The following is a 27129-nucleotide window of genomic DNA, read 5'->3' on the forward strand; positions in this document are numbered from 1 at the left end:
ATGGAGGAGTGAATCAGGTCATGCAAAGGATAACAAGATGTCTGTACAAATAAACCATGTTTCATCTTGATATATGAACTATACTATGGATTCAAAAAACAGGGAACTTAAGCTGCTAGCCAGTACAAAGTACCAGAATAATATATTGCCTATATTATTATTATGCATTGGAATTCAGGCCTAACAGTCTTAAGGCCTGAGAATCATGTGGATCACCTTTTTTATTACTAAACCATCTGGCTGGCTAAATCTGCAGAGAAGTCCTTTTGATTATGCCCCTTCAATCAGAGGTCTGTTTTCTGGCTTATGGAAAATAACTTTCTGCTACATTGCTCCAAGCTATGGAACACACTCCCTTAGAATTTATTCATTAGGTTTTTATACTGCTTTCTTGTAAACTTCAGGGTGGTATACAATACATCATCAATAGATCATCAATCCTGCAACTTAAAACCCCATGGCATGCATAACTCATGGAATATTGCTAGAAGACATCCAATGAGAAATACATGGAAATAAATGCTTTTTGAAAAGTATGGTTTTTACTCTCTTCAGAAATGCAAGAAGTGTAGGACTGTGTGTATCACTGGGGCAAGGTTTTCCATAGGGCTGGGGCCACCAGGGAAAAGGGCTATCTTTGGGTCCTGATCTAACTTCCCATGGGTGGGTGGGATACTGAGTGAGGAAAGTCCATCCTAGAAAGTCACATAGGATGGAGAGAAAAGAATCTTTCTGAATAAGGTAGTCCCTGAAGTTTGGTGAAATTGGATTGCCCCCTTATCCGTTCAGTGTTTGAATAATCTTTATAAACACACATCTCATTCCCCATCATTTGCTCCCTGTTTTATTGTTATAATCTGCTTTGTTTCTAAACTTTGTTAGATATCCTTGAGGTCTTGCCAAAGTAAAATGGCAAAGAGTATGGTAAATCAAAGCAATGCATTTCTTTGTTCTGTTTTATTAAATTAAGACGGGGGGGGGGGAGGAGGAGGAGGGAGAGAGAGGGAGAGAACTTCACTAAATCTTCATTGCCTGGAGAAAAATGCTTTTAGAGAGGCCTCTAACAGCAATATAGGTATTCAAATTAAGACTGAATTAACTGGGGGGGAAATGAGGCAGTTATGATCTTTCAAATAGCAGGCACTCCTAGCGTATACATTTCAGTGGAACAGAAGGGATAAAGTGGAACAATTAAAATGCTATTTTCCACATAGGGTTTTTTCTGCACCATGGCGGTCTTGCTGAACTCAACATACAAGGTCCACAAGGATTTGAGGAAACTCCTCCTTTATTCTATGTATATAAAGTGCCAATGTTTATTTAAACTTGTCCATGACAGGATTTAAGACAGGCCTGACATCTTGGAATTCCCAGGATCATTTCCATATCATCTATATATGTTGCACAACTTCTAAAAATATTTTCAAGCCCTGGCGGGCATGATATATGGGTGGTTGCCTTTGTTTCCTGGGCAGATCACTGGGTCAAAAGGTAGACTACTTTATCTCTAGTTCATCAGTGAAATGCTGTATATAACAGTGTTTGCCATTAACCACTCCTCAATTTATTTTTAAAACATCATAAACCCCTTAATGTTTGCTATGCTTTTACCGCAGTAAATATGCCAACAATCTGTTAAGAGGTAAAAAGAAACTGTGTGTGAGCTGATTTCTACAGAAGATTAGTGGTAAGAAACCACTTAGATTGGCCAGGTTAATCCGATAATGGCACATGAAGAATTTCTGTTTGCCCATGTAATCCACAAGCGGAATCAAGCATCGAGAACCTGCACTTCTCAAATGTTCATGAGGACTATGATTAAGCAAGTTATTGATAGAAGCTCTTTAATTCTGCACCTTCATCAAAGAGAATAACAAAAGTCAGTCTGCAAATAATACTATGCTTTAAATGGATGGTTATTTGGTGTAGCTTGAAAGAGTTATTTTCTTCAAATGTTCTTCAAAAGACATTTCCCCATCTTATTTTAGGAAAGAAAAAAAATGAGTCTGTATATGTGATGCCACAATGGAAGGTAAATAGCTTCTATTTAAAACGACAACCATTCTAGGTTTTAAGGGAATTGCACATGAGAGGATTTATGGCTCACCCATTGTTTGAATCTCTATGGTCTCACACAATCTACATCTGCCTTCATTTATGCCCTCCAGTTATTTTTAGGACTAGAACTACAACTCCTAGTATCTCATTGGTCAAGCTGCTTGGTAAATTGAGGATTTAAGTCCATTTTAAGGGTACCTGTTTGGGGAAGGTCATTCCAAAATTTAGGGATTGCTGAAATAGTTAAAGTAATCTGCACAGAGGTGCTATGATCGTTGAAATTCTAGAAGTGTCTATTTTACTTGGAATGTGAGACATGAATAGCAACTAAGAACATAACATTTTATTGGATTTCAATATTTATTGCATAAGAGAAAACAAAATAGAGTCCTAGCTGGCATTCTTTCTTCCACAGATGTTTAATTCCCACCACCCTTTTTTGAAAAAGCATTCATGACTAGCTCTAAACATATATTATAGTTATAATATATTGAATCTCAAAGAACTGGCAGACATAATCATGCATAAAGCAGAAAGATGAATGCTAATTAACATTATTTATATCCTTATAACTTTTAAAATTGTTGCCTGGAGGCGGTGCAGGCTTGGATGGGTAGGAATAGACTCAGACTCAACCCATCCAAGACTGAGTGGCTGTGGATGCCGGCATCTCAGGATCTAGAGGTACCATCTTTAGTGATAGGAGGGGAGACCCTTACCCTCTCCGCTAAGGTTCACAATCTGGGTGTCCTCCTGGATTCTTGGCTGTCCATGGATGCCCATCTGACTGCCATAACAAGGGGGGCCTTCGCACAAGTACATCTTGTGCGCCAGTTGTGCCCTTTCCTCGCCATGGTCACCCACACCCTTGTTATTTCTCGGTTGGATTACTGCAACGCCCTCTACATGGGACTGCCCTTGGGATGCATCCAGAGGCTCCAGCTGGTCCAGAATGCGGTTGCGCAGGTAGTTACAGGAGTTCCTCGTTACTCCCGTGCAACACCTCTCCTGCGCGAGCTGCACTGGCTGCCGGTTGCTCTCTGGGTCCGTTTCAAGGTGCTGGTGCTTACCTATAAAGCCCTACATGGCTTAGGCCTATGGTACCTGCAGGACCATTTTCTGCCTTCCTCCCACCACTCTGTGCACTCTCACAGAGCAGGCCTCCTCAGGGTGCCATCGGCCAAACAATGTCGACTGGCGGCCCCCAGGGGGAGAGCATTCTCTGTTGGAGCGCCGACCCTCTGGAATGATTTGCCCACTGAGCTCAGGATAGCCCCGGACCTCCTCTCCTTTCGCCGCGAACTGAAGACGTGGCTCTTCCGTCAAATAACTTGATCTGCTAGGGGTTGCACAAACTGTAATAATTTTAAATATGGTTTTTAAGGAGTTTTTAACTTATTTTGTTATTTTGTGATTTGTATTATTGATTGTTGTTGTAAGCCGCCCTGAGTCCTTCGGGAGAATGGCGGCATATAAATTGCAAAAATAAAATAAATAAATAAAAATTATTTAGACACAATATTAATGAATAAAATGCATTTAGTTATAATTTGAAGATAAAATCTAGACCAACATATGTAAGATAGAATTGAAATCTATTTATTTATTTATTTATTTATTTACTTATTTCTTAAACAAATTTCATTGCTGCCCATCTATCAGAATGAACTCTTGATGGCAAACAAAATAAAAACACAATACAATAAAAAGGCTATTTAAAATAATAAACAATAAGCAATATTGAGGCCCTAATAAAACTTATATTCATCCACCAACCAAATAAATCCACCAGAATCTAGATCAATATATGCAAATTTATAGAATCATAGGGCTGGAAGGAATTTTGGAGGTCTTCTAGTTCACCCCCAAGCCTTTTCTTCATTAGGCTAAGCATAACTACTTCTCTTCGTTCTTCATTGTATAATTTAGCCTCGAGTTATTCAAGCAGACTTAATTAATAAAGCATCAACACTGTAAAAATATCAGCATCTCTCTTCACCCCATCATGGCATAACTATTGGCTATGCTTGCATATCACACAGTCATAATCTAGACTGCAAAAGTCAGACCAACCACTACATGGCAAAAGTCAGACAAGCACTTGTTGCTGAAAACACTCTTGGCCAACATCTTGAAATGAAAGGTTTCATTGGGTCATATACGGTAGTCTTAATATAATCTGATTTGTTTGATTTTGGCTTAGTGTTTGTACACATCCCATCAGTTGTAAATTGCTCTGCTAACCCAGATGCTGTCTTTTCCAAATCCCATCATCTGGCATGCTTATCTGGTCCCTGATATCTTAAAGGAATGTCATGTTTTCAAAAACAAAGTGAAAAATAAGTAAAGGAAAGAGCAAAGCCAAAGAGATGGGGAGAAATTCTGTTCAAAGCAGGCATGGGATCTAGGTAGAGACCAGTCAGCTGATTAACATTCCAGGCGTTTTTTCCCAGCCTATAAAATATTCAGCTGACTTTATTCTACACTCATATCTGTTTCTTCTTCCTTGCCCTGGTTTTTATTAAATTTCCCTCCCCCTTTTCTCTTCTACCTCTATTTTTTCTCCTGCCTTTCTTTTTAACAGCTTATCCTTCCTTTATTTTCTGGTCTCTTAACCTCCTTTTTGGAAAATGTAAACTTCAGAAAAACATTTCCACATCATTATCTGACTTTTGACATTAAATGTATGCTGTTTCCTTGTCTTTGTCTCACTTCTTACTTCTGTATCCTACAGCGCACTGGGTAAGTACAGTCGGTTCCATTGAAAAGTATTCTGATCCAAAGGCTTGTTTGCAATACAGAGACTAGCAAAAAGTAAATTTAAATATTTGCTTGAAACTTGTCTACTTCATTGGATTATTGGGGCCAATGGGTGACATGGTGTTTCCAAAATCTCATTGCATTGTGTGATAAGTAAGTACATATGAACAAGCCTGGCTGAAAATGGTGTGGAAACAAGGTCCAATTTATTTAAATGACATTAGCTGGGTCAGGCAATTATAGGAATTAAAAGGCAAACCGCTTTTTTAAAAAAAAAGTATAATTATGAAAGTAGTGGATCAAGACCTGAAAGAGCCCATTCTTAGCCCTGAAAGCCACTGAGTAATCTTCAGATCAATCAGTTGTTGAGGGAAATTGAAGGACAGAACATTGTGTACACTGGCTTGAGGACATAATATACAGTATATTGGCTTTGGTTGTACAGGAAAGCTGGGATAAAACTTGGCCAAAATTCCTGAGGACCCTTGCAGTAGCAGATTATCTAAACGTGTTTCAGTCATGATTGAGACTGGGATTCAGTATGGGATTAGTGGTTCTGGGTGCCATCTATTAAACAGTGTCATTTTATAGGACCTAGGAAGTGTGCCTTCTTAATGATGGTTCATGTCTGTGGAATGATTTGAAGTGTTTCCATCTTTTGACTTTTTGCAAACTGCCTAAGATCTCATTGTTCTTCTAAGTTCTGAATTAGGATAGGCATTGGCTGCTTGGCTTTGTTTTCTAATCAACTGGCTTCTTTTTCTCCTCAATAGTTTGTTTAATCTATAAACCCCTCTGATTTGCTATGCAGTTGGGTAACTTCAAAACTGAAGCGAATAAATAAATAAATAAAATTATAAAAATAATTTTATAATTTATAATAATCAGGATTTCTGTTTTACAGTGAATTCTGTTAGAATTCTAAGGTCCAGTTTCTCTCAGGATGAAGAGAATAACAACAGTGGCAGTGGTCTTTGGTAGGTGCATCCTATTTTTTAATCTCTGCTTTATTTGTTATCCCATAGTTTTAGATAAAATTAAGTCAGGCAGATAAATCAAAGAGTCTCTGAAAATTTGTAATTAAAGTAGTAACATCAGGAAATGTGAAAATCAAACATAAAAAAACCTGAGGCAATGACAACATTAATAGAAAATCTTATTATTTCAGATATAACAAAAGTTGATGAAGTAAAATATATAGACTATAAGTATTCTATAAGGATAAGGTTTGCAAATGGACACAGTTCTGCAAAAAAAAAAAATCCCTTTCCCCCCCTTTTTTCCCTCTCCTTTTCTCTCCTTTTCTTCTCTTTCTCTTTCTCTTTCTCTCTTTCTCTCTTTCTTTCTTTTTTCTCTTTTTGTATTCCTTGTATTCTTTTTTTCTGTTTTTTTCTGTATTTTTGTATGTACATTTTTGGTTTCATGTTTATTGAAAAATTAATAAGAAAAGAAAATCTTATCATTTCACTTATAGAATTGAAAGAAAACTATAAATAATCCCAGAAAATCATTCAGCCCAAGAATTTTTAATTTCATGGGAGACCGTATTGTACATTTTTTTTACATTTATCTATTTTGCCTTAGTTTTACTGCTGACTTGTGTATATGCTACTAAAGAAGCTACAAAGAGGAACAGGAAATCCAAACAATGTAAGTAAACAAATGATGTAAAAGTGTAATCTCAGTTTAGACTCTCTTTCATGTCTTTTGTGAAAGATATTGGAAAACTGGCTCCAAGAATACTTGGAGAATATTTGTACATTCTGTACAAATGATGTAGCCTCCAATATCTTCCATTAACAGTAATCATAATTCTCAGCTAAACTATTCCTACTTAAACTGTTTCCCACCCCTGTCCAGACTGCTGCATGCTGCTTTTGTTTCTAATGCATAATTTACTCTGAAATTCTTTTTGTGTGCCAGATGCTCCTTGTTGCTTTCTTCAGAGCAAATAATATTATTTAATGTTCAGGAAAGATGTAATAATTGTGAGCAAAATAAAGACACATGACAAGATGAGTCTGGGCAAGGGATGGGGGAAGAAAACTAATCAAATTTAATTTACAACAGCAAATTCACCAGAGGTAATCCTCAGCCTATGATGACAATTGGGACCAGAATCTTGGTCACTAAGCAATTCATTTGTTAAGCTAGTCATCAATTTTACAACCACTTTTATTTAAGCAAATGCTGTGGTCACATGGTTTTTAAACATATCCAACTTCCCAAATTGAGTTTCCTTGTTGGAAAATTTATTGGAACCACAAAGGCTTTACTTATCCTTGGTAGAATAAAGCCATTACTGATGCAGTGAATATTCAAGGCCCCATCTATTAACAATTACGACATATAGAAAATTTCAGTTTGCATGTGAAAGTTGTACATGGCAAAGAGCATGAATTAATGAATAAAATGAAAGAAGAAAGAAAAATGGCTGCTGAGAGAAGGAAGAAGGATGTAATACAAAGTGGCCTGATCCTGTATAGTAGAGTTGATAAATAGTAGAGAAGGATGTAATACAAAGTGGCCTGATCCTGTATAGTAGAGTCGATAAATATGCATGGAACTGATGGTTTAATTATGAAGCAATGTTAGGCTGGAAGTAATGCCAAATGTAGGAAATGGAATGTTATTTCTGGCAACTCCTAAACTGTCAACACATCTGAAAGAGGAAAGGATAAAAATCACCTAAACTTTTCTTATCTATATAAATATCAACATTAGAAAGACTATAAATCAGATAGGCCCTAATCTATATGTCAAATGTCTCTAACTAGTCTACAGGCAGTTACTCAATATTATATTTGGAAAGATAAAGACAGAACTTACCATCTTCTGCATGTAGTGATGCAGTCATAATGCAATGGCAGAACATACGATTTGTATGTCAAAGATCTCATGTTCAATCTCAGCATCCCTAGCTAGATTGGAAAAACCATTGCCAGAAACCATGGAAAGCTAGCAATCTGAATTAAACAGGGCTTAATATTTTCAGGTGCTGCATTGTGCAGTGGTATAGGCTTAAAATCATTATCAACAGCAACATTCCTGAACTCTCACATGTTTGCTAAATCTTTCAAAATTTCATCAATAGCATCTTGAGCATCTTTGCTAGAGAGAACTTAGAGAAGTTACAGAGAACTGCTTGAGAGAAGTTCCATGCAGATGGGCTCCAACATGAGTCCAAAAGCTTTAAAAACTAAACCTCTGGTCCCAGTGACCGATTCAGATTGGATCCTGAATAACTTTTGTCCATTCGTATTTTCACTTGAAAACTTGACATTCTCTCTCTCAAATGACAGTGAAATGTTTTTCAGGGGATTAAGACAAAAAACAAACAAACATTAACCCAACATTTTCATTTGGAAGGAAATCAAAGTCAGGAAGATTAAGATGACTATGTACATTCCACAGGAATCTGATATAAAGCCCACATAGATCCAACCCAAGTTTCTCTTCAGCTAACTGAATAGCTAAGACAATGACTTAGCTAAACTAATATGCTTATAAAATATTGTTTTTCTTGGAAGCTAATAATTATAGCATTAGCTATATTTCCACTCTTCAACATAATAACTGCAGAATAAGAAACTGCATAGTGATCTCTAATGCAAAGTCAAATCAGATTATTTCTCTCTTTATGAAATTGTTTATATGAAGACTTTGGTCATATTTCTGTAATAACCTGGATCCTAGAATCTATCTGGAAGAGTTGGATGACAACTCTTTGAATTCCTAAGCTAATGGCATGCAATTTTGGGAGTTGAAATCCCAATGTTATCTGAAAAACTAAAAGAGCAGATCTGAAGAATTTATTCCAAATTGCTGGATTATAGCAATTATATATGAAATTAAATGCATAATTCAAATATTATTGTTTTGATGTGAAATCAGTAATATGGATGTGATTATTACCTTATTCCACTGCATATTAGGCCATTTGGAACTGGGGTGTGAAAGAGTAAACTCATTGGAGATACCCTGCAGTTGGGAGTTTTATTATTTTTAATTTTTAAGGATTAAGGGTTCAGTGTTGAATATCTGAGTATTTTAAAACTGGCATAAAAGCACATGAAGTGTAGAGCCAATTCCTACCATTTCTTTGTTTTCTGCAAAGCTTTTGTGTCAGATTATATTAAAGCATAACTTTCAACTTTTATCTTCACAGCTGTTCCACAGATTGAGTGTGCCATCAAAGCTGCAAAGATCATCAACCCAGAATTTATTGCTAAGTGTCCCTTGGGATGTCAGGATGTTAAATATCGAGTTTATGGCACTGATATCTATGCCTCTTTTTCCAGTGTTTGTGCTGCTGCTATTCACAGGTCAGCAGAACTGATGTTTAATTCAAAATAGCATCCAAAATAAAAAAGAAAGGTATCAGCATGCTCAATAAATGTAAGAGTCATAATGGGGTGTGTTTCTTTTTTTCTCACCAAAAATTTTGTATAACTCTCAAAAGATAGGAAAAATAAGATTAGGAAATAAAAGGTAGCCTATAGTCAAGTCTGTAAAAACCATGATTGTGAGTAAAATTCAGGTTAGTGTATCTTAATGTATATTTAGGGGATGGAAAATAGGTCTTCTTTAATTCCGCTTAGTGAGCAAAAGGGCAACTTTACAAAATGATTTGGGTATGGATTTATGAGGGAAATAACTGTAGATCTGACAAAATTACACAGATAAAAATCGATCGATGATATTTCCACAAAATTATACTGGGAAATGGCAATAGACCCTTCCTTCTGGGATATGATCAACGATAACTTTTTGGAAATGCCAGGGTAGAAGATATCTTTCAGGGAACCACAGAACCATCTTCTTACACATTAGGCTTAACTTATTTAAATGTCTACTAATACTTAGAACAGAGAGTTTCATTTTGATATAGTCTGACTATAGAATGATTCTTAGGCTTAGAATTATTATTTTTTAATTTGATTTATATGCCGCCCTTCTCCGGAGACTCAGGGCAGCTTACAATGCGTTAAGCAATAGCCTTCATACTTTTGTATGTTTTTACAAAGTCAGCTTATTGCCCCCACAAACTGGGTCCTCAATTTACCTACCTTAGAAAGGATGGAAGGCTGAGTCAACCTTGAGCCTGGCAAGTACTATCAAGTACTTTGTCAAATGGATTCAGGATTGCATAGGGGAGTTAATATACAATTCAGTGCACTTGAAAGAAGGACAAACCCAGTTCAAAAAAACAATTAATATTAGAATCATGTGGAGGCCGTCTGAAAAAAATCATATATGCCATAGCATCTAGAGCACAATGCTGTCACTGCCTGGTTTCAATGAAGACCTCCAGAAGCTTTTGAAGATGATGTAATAATGTTCCACATAAAGGAAAAGCTGGAAACAGTTCTTCCAAGTGGACTGAATTTATATGTATTGAGCTTGTAATTCAACGATCACTTAGAGCTCTGGTAAGTTAACAATGTGCTTATGACATTAATGTGTTACTTTTACAGTGGAATTATTGACAACTCTGGAGGAAAAGTCTTAGTTCAAAAAGTTGCTGGTCAGTCTGGGTACAAGGGTAGTTTTTCCAATGGAATCCGCTCACTTTCATTACCACGATGGAGGGAATCCTTCATACTTTCAGGTAAATTTCTTCCTTTCTTTCCCTTTCCCCTTCCTATATGTCATTTCTCATTATTTAAAAACCTAAGAAACTCTGAGAAACTCTGATGTGAAAGGTAGCAATTAAATGCTATACAGTAATCACTCAAGAATGGATGTAATTGTTTTTAGTTGGAAATCAGAGACAGTTTTGCTCTTGTTGAAATTATAAAATTAGTAAAAGCCAGAAGTTGATACAACAAAGCATAAAGCATGTTATATATGGAATATTAGGATATTATTTTGACAACTACCAATATTTTCTTTTAGGGTTGTTTTCAAATATAGAGATCTATTTTTACTGCTCATCAAAGCAATAAGAAATGTGATGATATTTATATTCACTATTAGCATTTATTCATATAAATAGCAAAAGTTCAGCATTTTGTTTTGGATCTTTCAAGCAAAACTTCACCATGAATAAATTGCATATGGTTTATATGACATTAACAGCTGTTTTTACTACATAACATTTATTTTAAGTGAATTTAGCAAAGAAGGATGATACTTAAGGGCTAAAGAAAAGTAGTCTTTTTCCAGATGTAAGATATATTTATATCTAATATAAGAACAGCAAGGTAAACATTTTGTTGTGTGTAGAAATTTTGATGTGAAAAAGTAAATGAAATTTAAATCAACAAATCCTGGATCTCTCTAAAGATCAATAAGATTGGTTTCAAATAAGTCTGCTTCATTATTAAGAAGCAGAAGGGTGCGGGGAAACCTCCAGTTTTAATACAGTAAAACTTCCACTGCAAAATTACATCACTGCATTTCCAAATAGAAAAGCTATAAGACAGAAAGAAATGTAAAGGAAGAAAAAAGGTAATAGAAAAAATGGCAATAAAAAAGCTCAAACAATTTAATTCCTTCTGCAATATCTGTTATTGAATTACTAAACATGACTTAAAAAGAGTGCAGATTTTTTTAAAAAAAAATAATATTTATTAAATTTCCAAAGATTAAAATACACAGTACAAAAAGAAACATAATACACAAAAAAGCAAGAAAAAAAACCACACACACACAAACAAAAAACAAAAAATATAAACAACCAAAAACAAACATATCAAAATTTCAATACTAATAACAACTTTTCTGCATCAGCATTCTACATTATTTAACCTCTTTACACAAATTCTACTTCTAAATATGTCTGTCTTAAATTATCTTGATTTCTTTTTACAATTCGATCTCATGACAAAAACATCCTGTAAATTTTTTGTTTACTACTCTCCAGTCAGGAATACCAGTGCAGAATTTTAATCAGAAGACATATTGGCAATATAATAGGCAGACACTATTATAACTAACTTCTGAGTATATTATTCAAAACATCCATCAATATGTCCAATGTTATTATATTTTGTTTCATAATTGTAAATCTAGTTTAAATATACTTCTCCTTTAATTGAAATCTTTAGTTTCTTCTAACACCACTAGTGTCCAATTTTTAAAATCTGTTTTCTAAAAATCAAAACAAAATCATTTTCCCACAGAAAAAAAATCTTTGTAATTAATTCCAAAATCTTATCTCTAATTTATCTTAGTTCATTTGTATCTTTCTAAAATCAGAGTTTGACTCACACTTTTACTTGGACGATTTTCCTTTTATTTGGAAAAAAAAATAAATTTGTAGTAGAAATGTATTCCACTAAGGATTGAAGGAAAACTCACCTAGTGTTGTAAAACTTTTTGATCTGAAGATTCCTAATAGCTGCAAAGCAGTTAACAAGCAATTCCTGAAAGTGATTAGAAAAGGAAGTATGTGAAGTTAATGTCCCTTCAAAGGTGGCAACCATGGTTTGACCAAGATGGTTGTTCCATTATCTACCCGAGCTTTAAACCTGCCAGTGAAGATCTGTACACTTCCCGGCTGCTCTTGTATCACCAGCTCCTTTTATTATTATTTTTTATTGAGGACTAAACCATTTAACCTTACATTAGGCCCTGGATTTGGGTTTGAATGATATGCCAGATCACAGTGAAAATAAGATAGCTTATAATAAGCTATTATGAGAAATCATAGCATTGGCATAGCATATCATCGATATAAATCTGGAGCTGACCTTTCTTAAACACATAAATTGGGAGTTAAATTAAGACTGTATGAGCTCAGTATTCAAGACAAAACATTTCCAAATATTAAACTTAACTTTGGAGATGATGAGTGCCTTCCAGATGAGTTTAGAAAATTGAAACAAGCATGTGACTATTTTTAGTTTCCATTAAAAAAAGAAAAACCTAGTGCAATAGGCACATTTACTTTTCTTAGCAGCTTCTTCAGTAAACGGACTCCAGCAAATTGACTTTTATTTTTGGCTCTCTCGTGATAATAACAGATGGCTAAAAGAATATAAAAACATTACGTAACCAGCACTTTGGAAAATAAGAGGGTCAATAAAACAGCTTCCATTCAAATGTACAGATAGGATCTGGTCAAGAGGTAGGGAGCAGCAAATCAGTGTGGCTGATGAATATTTAGTAGGCCCATAAATCTATATTATATATGATGATGATGTTGATGATATATGATGATGATGTGTGTGTGTATATATACAGACCACATTTAATTAATATCCATTAAGATCTATAGGTATACATAATATATATGATCAAAATGAAATATTTCTGGTTCCAGATATAGAGAGGATTAAAGAAAATAATGCGAAGAAACCAATTGAAACAGCTGAAAAAGTAGGATGTTAAAGCCCTTGCTTTTAGTCATTAAACTCCATAAAGCTACATTTATTGAGGGAGAACCAGAAAACTAAGTAAAAATGCACAAGAAAAGTCACAGTAACATTCCTAAAACGGTTTCCCCCTTGTTATTTAAATTATTAATATCAAGTTAATAATTTGTGGAAATATGGGAGAGAATTGCCCCAGGGGATTATATGTTTTTATAGTTTTTATTCTTATTGGGGGAGGGGTTAATGTTTTGTGTGAATCCCAGGTTTGTGTTACAATATGGACTGCTTTATAGGTCTTTTAAAATAAATAAATAAAAATATATAGTCCAATAACAAATATCACAATACTCTAACTACAAATACAACAATATTCTTCTGTAGTTAGAGATGCCTTGGGTGGATTGAGATATCACACAGTTCAGTGGTGGGATTCAAAAAATTTTACTATCAGTTCTGTGGACGTGGCTTGGTGGGCGTGGCATGGCATGGCTTGGTGGGCATGGCTTAGTGGGCATGGCAGGGGAAGGATACTGTAAAATCTCCATTCCCTCCCCATTCCAGGGGAAGGTTACTGCAAAATCCCCATTTCCTCCCAATCAGCTGAGAGTCGGGAAGCAGAGAATAGATGGGGGCAGGGCCAATCAGAGGTGGTATATACCGGTTCTCCGAACTACTCAAAATTTCCGCTACCGGTTCTCCAGAACTGGCCAGAACCTACTGAATACCACCTCTGACACAGTTCTAGAATGTACGTTTCTGGTTTAGGATAGTAGATGAACCCAACCATATAAAGGTTATTAAATTTATTTATTTATTAAAATGTTATGCTGCCCATTTCTCCTTCAAGATGACTCTGGGCGACTTAGAGGTTATAAAACATGTTAAAAATAGTTAAAATATTAAAAGAACACAAAGTTAAATATATATTATTAAGATTTACATTAAAACTGAACTAAGAGAGCTAAGAGTTGGATGGAAGGGGGATAAAGTCTTCTTACTCCATCAGCCACCTCCAGTCATGAGCGCTCCTCTTGAGGCCCCAGGCCAGCTGGCAAAACGAGGTTTTTATACCCTTCTGGAAGGCCAAAAGAGAGGGAGAAATTCTCACCTCCAGTGGTAGAATGTTCTACAGGGATGGGGCCACAGCGGAAAAGGCTCTTCTCCTTGATCCTGCTTGCTTCAATTCCTTAGGGTTATGATCTCATGAATCATGAAGAAAGCAAGGTGGAATAACTGCCCTCTTGTGTAAATGGTGTCAGTGATGTAATTTGTGCCAACCAGATTGTAAGTCCATAATTGATATAGCAATAGCAATAGCATTTATTTATATACCGCTTTACAGCCCTCTCTAAGCTGTTTGCAGAGTCAGCATATTGCCCCCAACAATTTGGGTCCTCATTTTACCCACCTCGGAAGGATGGAAGGCTGAGTCAACCTTAAGCCTGGTGAGATTTGAACTGCCAAATTGCAGGCAGCCAGCAGTCAACAGAAGTACTGCACTCTAACCACTGCACCATCGTGGCTCATATCTTTTGTGTATGACATAATCATCATCATTGAATACGAGTGCCCAGTTCTTGATATATCAGGCACAGCTGATGCAACCCTCAACTCCTTACCTGCTGGCTTATAATTATAGGCGCTTTTATGATCATCTATTCACTGACTGAAGATTTCTGTTTTGTTTTCTTTAGAAGGCAAGCCCAAAAGAGGTGTGCAGTACCCATCAACTCTGACTTATTCGTCTTCTGAAAGCACAGTCACTAAAGGCAAGTGATGGATTTTCTGCTAGAGGGTGTATTATTGTTTCCCCGCATATGTATCCATGTTGTGGTTACTTAGATTAAGAACTTGAGCAGGATCGATTTGTAACCATATTTATGATAATTTATACAAGTATAATACTATAAATGTTTCTTTAATGCCCTTTTCTGTATTCATCACTTAACAAGGCTTAAGAAGTTTTTTTAAAAAAAATTATTGTGCAAATCAGTGCCTGGTAATGATTAACTGACTAGAGTTTATGCCTTGAGAAATAAAATTCAAGGATTTATGTTGCTCTGCCTCTCCTCATACCTTACAGCTGCAAATGTAGGGCCAGCCTCTTACTCTCATCGTCACAGCCTTGAACCAATTCATGTAGCAAAGAAACAAGATCTCATTTCTAGGAATGTGCTTTTAATAACTTTGCGGCTTCAAGGATACCCTGTTAGCCTTTTTGGTTTATTTTTTTCCTTATTGAATATAAAGCAATCCATTTCATATTTGGAATCTTCTGCTAGCATATCTGTATGTTCCAGCTGTTTGTGATCAATATTTTATACATCAGGGGAGGGTTCTACTTACCTTTACTACCAGTTCGCAATGGGGATGCGCGCACGCACTCTTCTGCGCATCTGCAGAAGCATTCTGATGACGTCGGGGTCGGTGGGCGGAGCCTTCCACCAGTTTTACTATCGGTTCTATAGAACCGGTGTGAACCGGGGGCAACCCACCACTGTTATACATGTAATTTTGTGGTTCTTGATCTTTGCTTGGAATACTAGAGACCAGAGGTTTGTTATATCTTTCTAGCTTTGGAACTAATACTGTAAAATTATTGTTCGGTTCCTTTCCAATGGTTTCTGCTTTTGAGGTGAGTTTTCCACCATGTTTTGAAGTAAAATTTAATGCATGATCTTCAGGCACAAACAATCTTCATCGTGATGATTCTGTTCTCATTTATATCTGCCATGCAAGTGTTTGAGCTATTTTTGACACTATTGTACAACTTTTCTGGGCTGCCTTTTTTTCATCCTAATGAATATTTTTTTTAAAAGAAGTGTTTTGACAATTTATCCAATTGATGTCTATGACATCAGTTAGATAAACATCAAGGCTTGCTATAAATAAAAAATGAAGCATTTTAAATTTTGTATTAAAAACATACATTTCAGCAATTCTTTGAAACCCCACCAAGCTTGGCCAATAATTGCAGAATTCACTTTTATTAAAAGCAACGTCAAGCTCCTAATAATTGCACTGGGAAAATGTGCCCCTTCTGACATTATGATTAGTTGCAATCAGCCAGATGTTTAGACTGGATTTGGCATTTTTATCCACTATGAAGTCTTCCCAAGGACCTGAGATAGGCAGACATACTTCTTTGAGTATGTTAAGGGTATCAATGATTTAAGCTGTTCTAAGTAAAACTGCTTCTTGCAATTGACTGGCAGTGATTTTGTCAATGCCAATGGTATTCAAATGATGCTCCAGATGTTTTGGAATTGCATCTAAGGCAGGGGTGAAATCCAGCAAGTTCTGACAGGTTCTGGAGAACTGGTAGTGGAAATTTTGAGTAGTTTGGAGAACTGGTAGCAGAAATGTTGAGTAGTTTGGAGAACCGGCAAATGCCACCTCTGACTGGCCCCAGAGTGGGGTGGGAATGGAGATTTTGCAACATCCTTTCCTTAGGAGTGGGGAGGGAATGGGGATTTTGTAGTATCCTTCCCCTGGAGTGGGGTGGGAAGGGAGATTTTGCAGTATCCTTCCCCTGCCACGCCCACCAAGCTACGTCCACAGAACCGGTAGTAAAAGAAATTGAATTTCACCACTGATCTAAGGTGCTTACTACTACAAAGGTGCGTTCCCATAGGGAGGGCCTCCTTGGAGTGCCATTGGCCAGGCAGTGTCGTCTGGCGATTCCTAGGGAACGGGCTTTCTCTGTGGGCGCACCTACCTTATGGAATCAACTCCCCCTGGAGCTCCAGGTGACCCCTGACCTGTGCTCTTTCCGTTGTGACCTCAAGATGGTTATTTTGCCAGGCCGGATTGGACTGAAAGGGTTTTTAAGGTTTTTAAGGGGAATTTTAATGGTTTTTAACACTTAATATTTATTTTATCTGTTTTTATTGCTGTGAGCCACCCTGAGTCCTTTCCGGAGAGAGGGCAGCATATAAGCTAAATAAATAAATAAATAAATAAATAAATAAATAAATAAATAAATAAATAAATAAATAAATAAATAAATAAATAAATATTGATACTACCTTTGCTTTCTTTTGCCACAGTCACTTTCTACTACTACTACTACTACTACTACTACTACTACTACTATTATTATGTTCTAATTCTTCTTTCAGTCTGCCAGATAATAAACTTAAAGCTTCTTTCACAAAAACATGCATTAAATGACTGCATCTTTGTGAAACTGCAAGATTCTATGCTGCTAATCAAAAATTGATTTTATGACTGGTCTGAGAATTTCAGTTCATTTCAGAAATTATACTGTACATTATACTGTAGAATAATGTTATCCCATTTCCTTTTTTGCCAGAGGCTAACACATAATTCGTTCAATATCACAACTTAACTTTTAAATGAAGGGTTTGGGTATAAAATTAAAGATATATTTCCAGCCTTGAGAATGTATTTTAAAAGAAATAAGTATGTTTTTGTCAGAGGGAGATAAACAGTTTAACAAAGTGACTAAGGTATCAGGCTAGAAACCAGGAGACTCTGAGTTTTACTCCCACTCTAGGCACAAAGCCAACTGGGTGACCTTGGGCCAGTCACATTATCTCAGCCCTAGGAAAGAGGCAATGGCAAATCACTTCTGAAAAACCTTGCCATGAAAACTGGAGGCACTTGTCCAGGCAATCTCTGAGAATTGAATATGATTCAAAGGAATTTTAAAAAGTCTGATGTATCTAGTATTTTAACTAACTCAGGTATTTTACATTTGCCTGGATCAATATGACTTTTCCTAGTACAAGTGAATCCCTGTAAGGCTGCTACATCAGACTCCTCAAATGTTCTCCCCAGCTGCAGCACCTTCCAGTATGTCACTGACACTGAAGAGGAATTTGGGGGAGAACATCAGGGGTTGAAGTGGGGATCTACATATCTCACCCCATAGTAGCATTTTTTCTTTAATCAAACAGCTGGAACTCATATCCCATATTCCACAAAGGATCTACTTGTCATGTCGAGTAGGCAAATTTTGGCTTCTCTTGGGTCTTTCTGGCTTTGTTGATGCATATCATGAACAATGATAAGACAAGACAGGGGACCTAAGATATGACAAGACAAGTGACCTACCAACCCAAATACCTAGAAATATGTAAAATTACCTTCGCTATAGTGGCAAATATCTATAGCTCAGATGTAGGATGAGGGTAAAACTTCGTTCTCCGAGCTTGTGGGTTGGTTTCCAAATGTTTCATTACCAGGCTAGGTAACATCTTCAGCCTCTTTAACATCTTTAGGGGATGTCAGAATCAGAGTTCTGTTTATAAGGCCTTAGGTGTGGGTGTGTCAATTGAGGCAGATCTTGTGATGAGTCAGCTGTGAGTCATGACTCACAGATGATTCACAGATGACTCATCGCAAGACCTGTCACAATTGACACATCCACACCTAAGCCCTTATAAACAGAACCCTGATTCTGACATCCCCTTAACTCCGCTGAAGATGTTACCTAGCCTGGTAACGAAATGTTCAGAAACCAACCCACAAGGTCGGAGAATAAACCTTTACCCTCAAAATTACTTTCATTACATTAATTTTTTTTCTAAATTATTTTAAATTTTACTTATTTATATTCAAGCCCCAGTTTGACTACATATATGCACACCTAGTACATTTGTTTATTATATTGTTTTTACTAAAAAGGGCAATCTACGAGACCGTCTTCTGCCGCCAATAGCCTCCCACCAGCCAGTTGGCTCTCACAGAGAGGGCCTCCTCAGGGTGCCGTCGGCCAGACAATGTCGGCTGTCGACCCCCAGAGGGAGAGCCTTCTCTGTGGCGGCACCTGCCCTCTGGAATGACCTACCCCCCCCCCCAGAGATACGCACGATACCAGAGCTCCGGACTTTTCGTCGGGCCCTGAAAACACATCTATTTCATCTAGCCGGGCTGGCTTGATCCCATCCTTGCGGCTTTAATTTGTAATTGGTTTTAACTGGGTTGTTTTAAATTGATGGCCAAAATTATTTAATGTCTTTTAAACTGCTTTTAAATTTTATATGTTGTGTTTTACCGTGGCTGTTCACCGCCCTGAGTCCTGTTGGAGAAGGGAGGTATACAAATAAAATAAAATAAAATAAAATAAAATAAATAAATAAATAAATAATAAATAAATCTTGATACAAAACACTTTGAAAGCACAAACCATCTGCTGGTTCACTGCTGGACTGCTGAGCACAGCATCTTTCTCATGGGTTTGGCATGCTTATGGGGAACTGCTGACCTCTTAGTTCTAGCTGTTTTCATGTAGATCACATTGTATCTTCATTTACAGCCATCCCCAAACTACAGCTGAAACCCAACCTAATTATTTTAGCTGGTACATATGGAGGGCAAAGCTATTAAAGAAAGTGCTTTTTTTCAGTGAGATGCTATATTTCAACCTTGATATAGGAAATTCATTACGGAAAGGATCTCAGACAACTGCTGCTCCATTACCAGCCACACATGGTGCTGCTCACACATTCAAACCCTTTACCACCACAACCGAATTTGTCAGCCCAACTCCAAAGACAACCGTCACTTCAACCACCATTGCACCAACGACCTTCACCAAAGTGACAACTGTTACAGTGGCAAAGCCTCTCATTGCAGTCCACAAGGTCAGGGATCTGGGTGAGTGGAACGAGAAGAGCTTCACAATCTAGCTTTTAATAATCCAATTCGATAGGGCAATGGAACAAATTTGTTAGATCTGCCTCCTCATCACCATTCTCATCTCATCATCTCATCTCAAATGTAAAGCAGTGGTCTTCTGATGACTCCAGAGAAGATTGTTCAGAACCATGCAAGTCTGATGGTGCTCTATCTCCTCCTACTTCTTATAGTTCAGTGAAGTAGAGAAATGTCTGAGTCTCTTCCAAATGTTACCTCACTGTGGATTTAAAAAATGTTTCAACTCTACACAATTCTTTTCCTTCAGAAATATTCATAGCTCTCCATGCACACATCACATGTTTCAGACTTCCAAACAGAGACTGTGAAGGTCATTCCAAAACTTCTATCCTTCTTTTATACAGATACTTCATGGTTGATATAACCATTTCTTCTCAGCCCCATTGTTTGCTCATTTTCTAAACTTTGGGACACACCGAAATGTACTATTTGGTCAGAGGGCTTAAACTTTTTAGATACAACTGTGCTTCCATCTCGTGATTAGGATGCCTAATAGTCTTTGTCTTTTTTAATTTCAGTCTCAGCTCCTTCATTCATATCCAGTGCTTTTCTGCACTCTGCTCAAAATTTCATGATCTAGGGGAGGGGTCAGCAACCTGCGGCTCTGGAGCCGCATGTGACTCTTTCATCCCTGTACTGCAGCTCCCTGTTGCCTATCAGCTCCACAATTGATAAGGCTTTCAGTTAGGATAGGGAGAGGAAAAAGGACGCCATGCTAGGAGGAGACATTATTGTGGGGGGAACCAGACTTCCGGTTGACTCCAGAATTAAATGGGGGGCTTCCGGTTAGGGCCTTTGTGGCTCTTTGAGTGTTTAAGGTTGCCTACCCCTGATCTAGGCTCTACATGTTCTATCTGAAAAAGCTCTGCCAGGGATGTGAATAGTTTGCATGTAGTCCTGGTTTATTACATGTAGTCATAAGCCAAGTTCAAACAAAATAAGGTATAAAGCCATCAAGTTAATTTTCATAGAATTCATAACACTTTTTTCTTTTTAAATTCTGTTTTGATTTTTTTTATTCCATTTATTCTAGTGAAACAATATTAATGAGAAGTACACTGTGGCACAAGATAGTCCTCAACTTACAAAAGTTCATTTAGTGACCATCGAAATTACAACAGCACTGAAAAAAGTGACTTATGACCATTTCCCGCACTTACAGTGTTGCAATATCTCCCTGGTTACATCAAAATTCAGATGCTTGGTAACTGACTATATTTATGATGGTTGCAGTATCCCAGAGTCATGGGACCTTTTGTGACCTTCTGACAAGCAAAGACAATGGAGAAGCCAGATTCACTTAGCAACCATGTTACTAACTTAATAACTGCAGTGAATCACTTAACAATTGTGGTTAGAATGGTGGTAAACTTCACTTTACAATTGTCTTGCTTAGCAACATAAATTTTGGGCTCAATTGTGATTGTAAGTCGAGGACTACCTATTCAGCAACTGAGACTTTCATGAATATGATGGTAGGTCTTCCAGAGGCGGTCTTTTAGACTTTTTCACAAATCTTTCTCTACTAGCAAATCAATGCTTTCCACAGCCCAGCCTTTTTTCCCACTTTAGAATATCAGCCTCATAAAATAGTCCTTTTAATTTTTCATAAACACGAATTAACAATTTTTCCTAAGTATTGACAATGTGTGGCCTTTCAGATGTTATTGAGATTTTAATAATCGTGACTGCAATCCTCTAACATCTAGAGGCTAACGTTCTTGATGGTTTGTTTATATGCATTCAATAGAGAGAGAGTTGGTTTCACAAAATAAAATGCAGCACGTACTTTAGACCTCAATTTTTTACCTGAATGCGCATACCTCAGAATGTTCTGGCTCTGCTTTGGAAAAAAAATTTTCAGAGCCAGAACATTCTGAGGTAGGACAACAGAGCCAGAGCCAGAACATTCTGAGGTAGGACTCCTTCTGAAAACAGAGCTGAAAAAAGTTCTGGCACAGCTTCCTGTGAGAGTAGATCAATCTTTTCCCAGCTGTGACCTTGCCCTGTGCTGGAGAACATGCAGGCTCTGTCAACCACCTGAGATCAGGACTTCTTCAGTCTCAACCTTCCATTTCATCTTTCCAGATTACTTTCCTTCTTTTTTCCATCTCTCTTGCTTAGTTTTCATTTGGAATTTCACATGGATGCCATTGGCATCAAGCTCACTCCCAAACAATGTGCTATCCATGGACTCATCAGAAGACTACCCCAAGAGCAAGAGTTGAGTGGGGACCTCCCTTAGCAACACAATGTCTTATTTCACTTCACAATTTCTTCCCCTGTAGGGATCAACCATCCCTTCTGTATTGTTTCTAAGAAGATTGCATGATTGTGTTCATGAAGTCACCAAGAAGTGAAAAATGTATCCAAAACTAAGACATCTAGGCTTATATTTATGCTTTAACTCTTTCCCCCTGCTGCTCCCATCAGCTTGTTTCACACACTACCATTCTTGTGCTTTTGTTCTCAGTAGTAAGATATTTTCTTGTTCGTTCTTAGGCTCTAGCAATGTCCATCCAGTTTATTCAGCGATGGCGGCGGCAGCATCAGCATCAAGTAAGTACCAGGACAGCTTTACTGAAACCACAGTCCTCTCAGGTGTACCTGAAAGCAAATATTAATAAAACCAACTACCTATTTTAAATTGATTTCATTCACTAGAGAAGAAAGTACTGAAATTTCAATTATATCTATAATTTGCAATAGCACTTAAACTTATATACCGCTTTATAGTGCTTTACAACCCTCTCTAAGTGGCTTACAGAGTCAACTTAATGCCCCCAACAATCTGGATCTTCAGTTTAATGACCTCAGAAGGATAGAAAGCTGAGTTAATCTTGAACGGGTCAGGATCAAACTCCCGACAGTCGGCAGAATTAGCTGCAATACTGCATTGTAACCGCTGCACCATCACAGCTCTAGTTTAAAGGATTAACACAAGCATTTTCAACTTTCAAAATGGTAAAATCAATCCTTTTTTTTTAAAAAAAAAACACTTTTTACAAAGTTTGCGAAATTTCAAATAAAATATTCTATCTCCTATTTTAGGGCAAGTTCAAGCTGCACAAGGAAGAACTCAGAATCAAGGTATGTCCTAATTCAATGGATTTTCTAATTAAGAGAATGTTAAAGTTTATTAATTAACTGATCAGTAAAATATTTTAAGGCTTGTGGCTACACAAGTAACAGAACTATTATTCTTCATCCTAAAATAGATAAAGTTTTTATTACTTTACATTTTTTCTTAGAAAGAGCTCATATTCCTAAAAGTAAAACTATCTCAATATACAGTACTTGCTTTTGAATAAGTACCTTGTTATTACTTCCTAGTAAATTTTCAAAATTGTTTAATATGATTGAGCCAAATTTAAATAGCTTTATCTTAGTTGCTCTATATTAATATAGAGGCAATTTTATAGTTGTCCGCTAAGTATCCTCTGAAGTAATAATTGAAAACCTTACAGTAATTAAACCTTAGTTTACCTATAATAAATTATGTCAACCCTAGTAGGTTGATAAGTCAGGAAATCAACTCCATAGGAAAGCAAAAGTAGAGCAGCCAAAAGAACAAAACCACAAAATTTAGCAAACAAGCATTGAAAATAAATAAGGCCTTCCCTCAGTTTCTCTCTACAATTTTAATCTATTGCTTCAAATTTTCCAAAGATTTTTTGGCAAATATCTTAGTATTAAAATTTGATACTTGCAAAAGAGAAGAAGATCCTCTAGTACAGGAAAACCACAAACTGTTTCTCCAAGTTCATGTTACAATTCCAAGGATTTTTGTGACAGCCAGAAATGCCTCTCAAAATAAACTTAAGGCAGGGTTTGTTTTACTGTCTGCATGCTCTGCTATTTTCATTATTTCAACAAAGTTGATCTCATATACTTCTTAAGATGTAATATTTTTTCCATTATTTTAAGATTAAATAGGTTGTTTGAATAATAATTATGTTCGTCTTTTGTCCATAACAGCTACCGAAACGGATGCGTGGAAGTCTGGATCAAGCCTTTTAGACCCAGGTAAAAATCTTTCCACGAAGTCTATTAAGCAGCAAGAATGTACAACAAGCGTGCATATTTCACGTGTGCAGGAAACACAAGCATTTATTTTTTGTTATGGTGAAGTTCCTTACATAGGATGATGAGATAAGATTCTTTTGAGTCTTGTGTCTCGCTCAGTTCATAAAAATATATGCAAATTAAGGCATATAAGCAAATATGTCAGATAATTTGAAATAATAAATTGAAGTGCTTTGAATTAGATTTATACTACACACTCTTGATCAGCTGATCAATTTTCATTTATGGATCCCCACTGGAAAAATACTTTCAGGGTTCATTTGGTACACAGGCTGAATTCATCCAGTGTATAAGATAAAATGAGATCATTCTAGGCTTTTTTCTTTCAGAGATAGTTTCACGTTACAAATTACTGCCTGATGCTGGAAATACACAAAGAGAGTATGCAAGCAAACAAAAATCTTGAATTGGTGTTTGTGTTTGGTTGTTGTCGGTTTTGTTCCTTTATCCATTGATGTTCAGATCATTTTAGAAGATTGTCAGAATTAGGAAATAAACTATAGAAGCCGACAGATAGTTCATGGTGGGTAGAAAGTGATTCATTGCAAAAGAATTTCACATCTTAGATAGAGGGAGCTACCAGGATGGAGGATTTCCAAGAGACCAGAATGCAATATAAAGTTGGCCCTGTGATTGTTTGATGCATGCCAATTATCATTTCAAAGAGAATTATTTTTAGTTGGTATGAGACAACTGCTGCCTGAATAGAGATTTAATGAGCCCAGACAGCTGTGACGATCTGGTGGTGAAAAAAGCTTAATTAGCTTGCCGCAAAGTCCCACGTCAATGAGCTGAGATTCTCAGGACTTGACAATGCCATTTTAAAGCAAGCCTGGGAACTTGCAGGCCTCCCTGGAAACAGCAACCTTTTCAATCAGCTCTGAGAAATGCACGTTGGGTGGCCTTCCTCTTCTGAGGTTGCTGGCTCTTAGGTGACATAGCCAGCTTTCAAGACAACATTGGAAGCCCTGTCTGTGATTTTGGTGAAGATGATAGAAGTTTGCTAGGTGGCCAGATCGACCTTTTGATTAGAGAAAAGACAATGTCTGTATTTAGTGCTGACTTGTGGACTTTTTAAAAAATAAAACAGAAAAAAATAAACTGATTATTTTGACAATTAGACAGGATAGATAATAGAAAGAAGAAAGTCATGTTGTAGCTTTAAAGAAAGGGGTGGATCTGTAATTTTAGTCATAACTGCTGTAAAGAAGATAAGAAGTCATTTCTTTATATGTTTTTTCTTTTCTATTTTTCTTCTACCTTTTTTCTTTCCTTTTTTTTTTTTTGGCACTTTAGCTTTCTCTTTTATTTCCTTCTTTTTCCCCTTCTTACTCTATTTTAGTTTGAATGAATTTTTGCTCTTGCTTTTAACATTTTCCATAAAATTACATTTTTAAAAAGAGAGCTGTGTCTATGATAATGCAAGCAGAGTTGGTGAAAGTATATTTTTTTTAAATCTCAACTCTGCATAAGAACTGCATAAATAACCTGTGAACATTAGATGCTCTGTGTTATCTGGGGTTCAAAAAAAGAATTGTGTTTCCCAACTTGCAGTAGCAAAATGTGTATCTCCCTCCCCCATGATGGTCTTTTAAGCTCTGGGGGTCTTCAGGCTTTTAGGGGTAAAGTCAGCACTTTAAAGGGGACCCAAGAGTTTGCAAACAGACAGGCAAGCGGTGCAGCATTTAAGGGTTGGTATTGTGAGATAGTGGGATGCGGTGGCTCAGTGACTAAGATGCTGAGCTTGTTGATCGAAAGGTCAGCAGTCAGCAGTTCAAATCCCTAGTGCCGTGTCATGGGTTGAGCTCCCGTTACTTGTCCCAGCTTCTGCCAACCTAGCAGTTCGAAAGCACATAAAAAATGCAAGTAGAAAAATAGGGACCACCTTTGGTGGGAAGGTAACAGCATTCCATGCGCCTTTGGCATTTAGTCATGCCGGCCACATGACCATGGAGACATCTTCGGATAGCACTGGCCTCTTCGGCTTTGAAGCAGAGATGAGCACCACCCCCTAGAGTCGGGAACGACTAGCATGTATGTGCGAGGGGAACCTTTACCTTATTGTGAGATACCATCAGGCTGACCCACTTAATTGGTGGTGGGGTTCTCTGTCCACTTGTGTTGCCAGTGCATCTCCAGGGATAGCCTCATTCAGCAGGTGAAGAATGTAGAATGTAGCCCTGTACATCCAGCAATACATCAGAGGTGGGTTTCAGCAGGTTCTGACCAGGTCTGGAGAACCAGTAGCAGAAATTTTGAGTAGTTCGGAGAACTGGTAGTAAAAATTCTGACTGGCCCCACCCCCATCTATTCTCTGCCTCCCAAATCCCAGCTGATTGGGAGGAAATGGAGATTTTACAGTATCCTTTCCCTGGAGTGGGGAGGGAATGAAGATTTTACAGTATCCTTCCCCTGCCCACCAAGCCATACCACACCCACCAAGCCACGCCCACAGAACCGGTAGTAAAAAAAATTGAAACCCACCACTGCAATACATGTACTATAGGACTGGTTCTCAACTAGTGGTAAACATGCCAGAGGTGCATTCAGAAGCAGTGTAGTTAGGACACATCTGACCTCACTGAAATTTTAGCTTAAGTTTCTAACATTTCACTTATAGGGAAAAATGTATTGCGGCTAGCTCTTGACTTGTGATTTATTTGTGTAACAACAATTTGAAGTAACAACACCCTCAGAAAAAGTGACTTATGACCTGTCCTCAAAGTTACAACCATCGCATCATCTCCATGGTCATGTGATTGCATTTTACAATGGTTGCAGTGTCTTATGGTCATGGGATCCTGATTTGCAACCTGCCCAGCTGGCTTCCAACAAGCAAAGTCAAGAGGAGAAGTTGGTTTCCCTTAACAACCGCATGAATCACTTAAGAACTGCAGGTACTCACTTAACAACTGTGGTAAAATGGTTGTAAAATTGGGTCCAGTCATGTGATAATTCACTTAACAACCACATTGCTTAGCAACTGAAAGATCGATCCCAATTGTGATTGTAAGGCAAGGACTACCTGCACACATAACTTTTTATTTCTATCATGTTGAGACCCAGTTTCTTTGAAGTGGGATTGAATATAAAATAGGTTGAAAACACTGGACTGTAAAGCTTTCTGAGCTCTCCAGGGAAGTTGTACCAGGGCACAACTGGACCTATGCTTTCTTCAGATTCTTCCATCTTATCTGGACACTGACAGAAGTTCCCTCTT

General features: G+C 37.1%; 1 protein-coding gene and 1 long non-coding RNA gene across 2 annotated transcripts in view; one reads left to right on the forward strand and one right to left on the reverse strand.

The window, feature by feature from the left end:
* Window positions 1–27129, forward strand: part of VIT (vitrin) — a 48078-nt gene that overhangs the window by 11421 nt on the left and 9528 nt on the right. The window contains exons 2-10 of the mRNA XM_034428161.3: window positions 5723–5795; window positions 6403–6468; window positions 8987–9143; window positions 10296–10429; window positions 14834–14908; window positions 19542–19763; window positions 22326–22382; window positions 22875–22913; window positions 23802–23849. Coding sequence (XP_034284052.2) covers window positions 5762–5795; window positions 6403–6468; window positions 8987–9143; window positions 10296–10429; window positions 14834–14908; window positions 19542–19763; window positions 22326–22382; window positions 22875–22913; window positions 23802–23849 — 832 coding nt within the window. The 5' untranslated portion in view covers window positions 5723–5761. The remainder of the gene's footprint in view (window positions 1–5722; window positions 5796–6402; window positions 6469–8986; window positions 9144–10295; window positions 10430–14833; window positions 14909–19541; window positions 19764–22325; window positions 22383–22874; window positions 22914–23801; window positions 23850–27129) is intronic.
* LOC117671896 (uncharacterized) lies at window positions 1773–18436 on the reverse strand. Its single transcript, XR_004593043.3, has 3 exons — window positions 18251–18436; window positions 12124–12188; window positions 1773–1856 (listed from the first exon to the last, which is right to left on the reverse strand). It is a non-coding gene; the product is annotated as an uncharacterized LOC117671896 (long non-coding RNA).

Source organism: Pantherophis guttatus, chromosome 1 (assembly GCF_059756535.1).
Source record: "Pantherophis guttatus breed Tessera chromosome 1, ASM5975653v1, whole genome shotgun sequence".
NCBI classification, from domain to species: Eukaryota; Metazoa; Chordata; class Lepidosauria; order Squamata; family Colubridae; genus Pantherophis; species Pantherophis guttatus.